Raw genomic sequence first — 6000 nt, forward strand, 5'->3', positions numbered from 1 at the left:
ATTAATGTACAATTTACAACAAGTTATGGTAGCTGCATTACGATAGTGCTTCAGTATTGAAGTATTCATTTGTGTAAAGCATTGTTCTCTACCTGTAAAACAACAATTAAGATTTCACAGGCTTACTGAAATCAAACAAAATGTGAGTATGTCAGAACCATGAAACATCATTTACTGGTCTCTTTACTTACATATCTCTCAGATATTTTTCTTCATTTCTGAATTCAGGAGGGCATCTTGGTTAAGGACAATACTGGAAACATATGTTTAAATGCTTTTTGAAATGGGGTCTGAGTCAGACCACAAATTAGAGTTGACTTTCCTGTTTGTTTTGTATTAAAGAAGACTCTGTTCAGAGAGAGCGGGCATGCATTTGTCTGGTGTTCCACACTAGAAAGTGTATGCATTGGTAACGAGCACAAGGGAGAAGTTTAAGATGAAGTTTCAGCTTCAACTTTGAATTCTTTTGTGTTATTCATAAGTTTGATGTTACTAAAATACAGTTTTTCATGTTAACATCAAATTTCAAGTTTAGATTGACAGCCTGCAATATTTAAAGAACAGACTAAATAAACTTTCCGAAAGAAATTGTAGGAGCAAAGAATAATACTATGGCAAGACACCAACTTCAACAACAGTTGATTTTTCTGTCTGGGGCTAAGCTAGTAAGAAATGTTTCTGCGTAGTATTTTTGGTTTTAGAGTGGTTATTGAGGTATGCAAATACTTAAAAGGCTGAAACATAAATATATATGAAACATATAAATCTTATCTTTTTGTGTGTAAAATAGAACCATTCAGGTTTGCAAGATTCATCAAGGCTATGCATTAATTTTTGTTCAGGCTTTTATAGCGCCATTAATATTAAATGAGATCTCATCCCCCAGGAATGCCAAATGTGACTGGCAAACAGCTGCTCCATGAATCATATTAACAGTCAATAAATTCTTATTTTCTGTTCTGGACTTTGGATAGTTTACTCTATCTGGAATCTAATAATGATTTCTGGGGTGTATGCTTCTCTTCATGGTTGTGTATCTACCCTGTATACAGGCTCCTCAAAGTGAAATCAGCATAACATAAACACTTGCAAAGTCTATCAAAATACTGCTCACTCCATTTGGAACGACACAGTATAAGGCAGATAAACAGGCTGAGTTCCTTGTCCAGGGACTTTGGACACATGCTGCATGCCAGATTTGTGCAGACAGCAGAATCTGACCTGTAAACTAACAGTAAATCAATACATCAGAGGAAAATGCAGCAATGTAAATAAGTAGAGAATTAGGTCTCAAATAATAAAAACACACCTAATAGTAAAATACCTGTAATTAAGTTCTAAAGACTGAGCTGACAGGGCTTTCTGAAACCAGGCCTGGCTGTGTAAGCTCAGAGGATCTGTCACTACTGCTGGCAGTGCAGGGCTGCACAGCCCAGAGGCCTCAGTTAAGCCTGTGCAACATTTGATTTAGCCACATCCAGACACGCTTGCCTGCAGAGTTAGGCAGGTGGAAGAGATGAGAGAAAGGCTAAAGGCTAAAGAGAAGTGGGAGCCCCATTTTCCACATAGGGAACTGAGGCACAGAATAACAGTTGTTTCTCAACAACTCCACAGAGCTCCTCTGTCAAGCAGAGGATGGAGCCAGGTATTGGTACTGTAACCATGAGGATCAGCCATCCAAAAGTGGACTTGAGTTCAGAGGAATGTGATTTATAAAAGACATATTTTCTATATCAGGCACTTAGTCCACAGGCATGTTCTTAACTAGAACAGAAAGCAGGTTCTAGTGGGGCATAATAGGAAATGTTCATGACCTTTGGGATGGGCAATTCATTTCCACAGAGATGCACAGCTCAGGGAAGTTCAAAAAGCTGTGGAAGTAAGTTTTGCATTATAAAAGGAGAAGGGGAGAGAAGTTTTTTCCCACCATAGTGGCTTTGTGGTAGCTTGGCAAGCGCCAGGGCTAGATGAGGAGCTGGCAGCACGGTGGGCTTTGGTGGGCTGAGGACAATGTGGTGCTCAGCTCCTTCCACATGTCCCGTGAGCCTGACCTCACACACCTGACTTCTACAGTATAGGGGGATCCAATAAATGGAGGATCCAGATTTTTCTGAGTCTTAAGAGCAGCTGGAAGAGACATGGAACATTTTTCCTAAGTGCCATTAGAAGGAAAAAACACAAAGCAAGAGGACTGCATCACTTCTAGTGCACACTTATTAGGATCCTTGCCCACTCATTGTTTTGACATCCTATTCAGATAATGACTGTAAAGTCCCAAGAGAGTCATACTCTGATACTTGCACTTCACTTGCAAATGGGTAGCTTTCCACAGAAATGAATGGGAACTTCATCTCCTATGACACAAATGTCCATGGAGATTAGTTTGTGCATCTCCTGGGTAAGGCTTTGATGGTAAACCCTATTGTCTTTTTATTAACACTGGGCTGTACTGTATAATCCCAGGCCTCTAACTGCGCTTCCTTCCTTATATGTACTATGGCACTAAATCATGTCTATACAACTTGTCCCGCTTTCAGGCTATGATGCAATCTCTGAAGCACAGTGTGCATCTGAAGACATGGTCTCCAATGGAACTGATGAAAGTGGATTCTTCCAGAATGGCGCCTTTGATCACTGCTTGAATCACATTCCTTCCATCTATACAGATACCTAAGAGCAGTGCTGACCCTGTTGCCTTTATTATACTTATAACTGAGTATGTAATAACAAAGGTGTTGTTCAAGTACTTTTATTTAGTCTGTATCCCTATATGTGCTCATTTAAACAAACACCTCACATTTACCAAACCATTTTATACATGAATAGTCTGTATAAGATAATATTGGAACCTGTTCCTTTGCTGTGGCACTTTGAAATTCATGCTTTAAGGGAATGAGGAGCATTTCAAGCAGCTTGTTTTGTAAGTTTTCTCAGTAAAGTGTAAATGTAAGTTATATAATAAACTTGTAAAGAAAGGTTGTTTTTTTCCTGCAAAGTATGTTTCAATTTGAGAATGTTGTTCCATTTAATCAGTTTTCATTTAACTCATTGGTCAATTCTTCTCTTTTTTTATTAACTAGAAGGATTTTTTTAATCACAGACCTCATGTATATAAAGATCTTCATTTGCTCAGCTGGTTTTATATTTTCAGTTTTACAAGAAAGCATTAAAAACTGGAAACAAGTGTCCTGTCATTTCTTAACATCAGCAGTCTGCCTGATAAATCCTCATATTACATTCTGAAATGTCTGAGAGTGATTTAAACAAAGCAGTGACATTTCAGTAAGTGTGAAATTGTAACAGCCCAAGCGTATGTGAAGGAAACCGAGGGACTTGCAGACTTCCAGTGAAAGGATCAGAGCCTTCCAGCACAGGGCAGCACCATGGGCTGGCTCCCCATCACTTGGTGCCCACTGGCCCTAAACGCTCTCCCAGCCTCCCTGCTGCCCCTGGCATGGTGGATGCATCAGCACAAGCAGTGTAAGGGAAGATTAAATGCAGCTGTGGTTGGCCCTGTGCCTCCACAAGTAAACATCTCATTCCGTGTGAGATCAGTTGCATATTCACAGTGTACAAACACTAAGTGTGGGGCAGGTCACCTGATTTCTCTATTCACAAGACCTGGAAGCTGCTCTGACCTCTCCACTTCAGGCAGGGAGGGCTTTGGGAGGGCTCTCCTTCATCCAAAGCAGTCGCAATCAGCAGCTTCCAGAGGAACAGAGGTCACCTGCAGTAGCTTGGTTCCCTGTCACAGTGGCCCTGGCCTCACTGGGCTGCATTTCCAGCCTAATCATGATTCCTTGGAGAGACAGGCATCCTGCAAGGGAACATGTGCTCCCAATGTGTGCCAACACAGGCAGGTTAGATACGAGCTCCTGAAAATGTCCCATGGTGGTTTGGGGAAACAAGCAGAAACTAACAAAAAAAATCCAAACAACTGTTCTCATTTGCGAACCACTGCTTAGTTGGGCTTAATAAGGCACCCTAGGAGCAAATGTACGGTTAGCTGAAAGGCTTTGTTCTGTCTCATACACAAACAACTTCAGTTGTGGGATCTGCTGTTCTGCAGGTGTGGGTGCAGCCTCACAAAGGAAAAAGAGAGGCTGGGTTTGGATTAAATGAAGATAATTAGAGTTAGCATCAACTTTGTTCTTGTACTATGGACACCTATAACACTAAATGTTGTCCTTGGCAGTGTCCAGCTGTGTCTCCTGTACCAAATACCACAGGGAAGAGCTCTTGAGAAAAGGCCAAAGGACATTTAGACAGCAGATCTCAGAGTGAAGCATGCAAGAGGACATCATGTCCACACCAACAACAAGCCTTTCCCACAGCTCCCACACCAGCATGTCTGCAGCAGCAGAGATGCCACACCAGGCATATGGCAGCCTAAGGAGTCTATTGGGTGCCCATCCAAGCCAGAGGTGCACACCTGAAATGCTGCTGAGGCCTGAGTAGTCTATCAGCAACAGGCAACTCTTCACAAGCACCATTCTCTACCAGACACCCACCTTGGGCATCCGTAGGTTTCTGGCAAATACCCCTTCATTTACAGCTCAAAGTTACTCAAGAGACCAAAGGTCACCACTGAAAAGCTCATGCTGGGTTGAAACCGGCAAGTCACTGAGGATGGTAGTTTCCTTCCTGTTTTCTTCCCATTACCAGGATCTGCTCGGCAGCAGTGTGCCCACACAGAGCTGTCAAGGACCCTCTCTCATGCCAGGTACGTCAGTCACAGTGAACGGCTTGCACCAATCTTCCCAGACACACGGGACACAGCTCAGGTCCAACACAGCACCTGGTGACCCAGCCACAGCACCCAGCAGCCCAAGAGTCTGCACATAGAGAATCCCAGTGCCACTGTGCCTTTCCTCAGCCACAGACCTTCTGCAAACAGGGGGAAAACCCTGGAAACTATCTGTCACAGCAGCATGTCCAGCACCACTCTGAGCCCAGTCTGAGATAACCAGAAAGCATGGATGCATTTTAGTTGTTTCTCCAGGGCCTGGCTGACTCTGCATCCAGTTTGGCTCTCTGTCCTCAAGAAATCGGAATGAAATGTAGGCATTGAGGAAGTTTTACTGTTAATCACTCCACAACAACATGCATGGGGTTATGTGACCCCTCTTTTATAAGTAGTTCCTCAAGACCTCAAGTTCTCAAGGACACCCTGGTAACTGTGGCTGCCCTGCCTGGCCCAGTCAGTCCCTGGCAGCACTGACTCAGCATTCCTCTCTTGGAATTAAAATGCATAAAGGCTTCAAATTGTGCCTTAAGCCTAGGCACGTGGCTTTGCTTCTGAGTACTGCCACATCTGCTTTCTGTCCTGTTGCTTATCTACTCTGATACATCAGAGGGTTGGGTTGTTTTGGGTCTCAGAGGTGGCCAGAACTCTTTCCTAGAACATTAAACAAGGAGGCAGGTAGCTTAAAAATTGCCAAGCAGTAAAACTCAAAAGCTTTTAAAGGAATACTTAGAAAAATCATTTCCAAAGGCCAACAAAGCTATAATGGCTGAGACAAAAAATAATTTCTGTGATTCAATTAGTTGGAGACATTAAAAGGAAATCGTGTCTTAAAAACCAGATTAATCTCATTTCCTAAAAATTAAAGAAATCCTTCTAAAATGACATTTTTTTCTAAGTTAAAAATATAAACCAACCGAACCTAACCATACTTGATCAATTACAAAAATATTTCTGTCACAACAAGCAGGCTGTTCAAAACCACACAATGATTCACAAAGGTCTGGGAAACTTAAAGCAGAGCAGCTGGAGTGATGATTTCATTCCAGAATCTGTGTGAATCAGGTTTTCTGTAAATTAAAAGGCTGGATTGAGAGAAATGCAAAAGCTCTCATTTGAGTTTGTACAGTTTGGAAAGTTATCCATAATAAAAGCATTAAAATACACAATAGCCCCAGTTAATGTGTGCTTGAGTACTTCATTATGTCCTTTTATTACATGTAAGTAGGGAAGTATCTCATGTAAGCTTTTCCTAA

General features: G+C 42.0%; 1 protein-coding gene across 1 annotated transcript in view; it reads left to right on the top strand.

The window, feature by feature from the left end:
* The window catches only part of GLIS1 (GLIS family zinc finger 1), a 195821-nt gene extending 192703 nt beyond the window's left edge, over positions 1 to 3118 (top strand). The window contains exon 10 of the mRNA XM_005151142.3: positions 2538 to 3118. Within this exon, the coding sequence (XP_005151199.3) occupies positions 2538 to 2674 (137 nt within the window). The 3' untranslated portion in view covers positions 2675 to 3118. The remainder of the gene's footprint in view (positions 1 to 2537) is intronic.
* The last annotated feature ends 2882 nt before the right edge of the window (positions 3119 to 6000 follow it).

Source organism: Melopsittacus undulatus, chromosome 6, assembly GCF_012275295.1.
Source record: "Melopsittacus undulatus isolate bMelUnd1 chromosome 6, bMelUnd1.mat.Z, whole genome shotgun sequence".
Classification (NCBI taxonomy): Eukaryota; Metazoa; Chordata; class Aves; order Psittaciformes; family Psittaculidae; genus Melopsittacus; species Melopsittacus undulatus.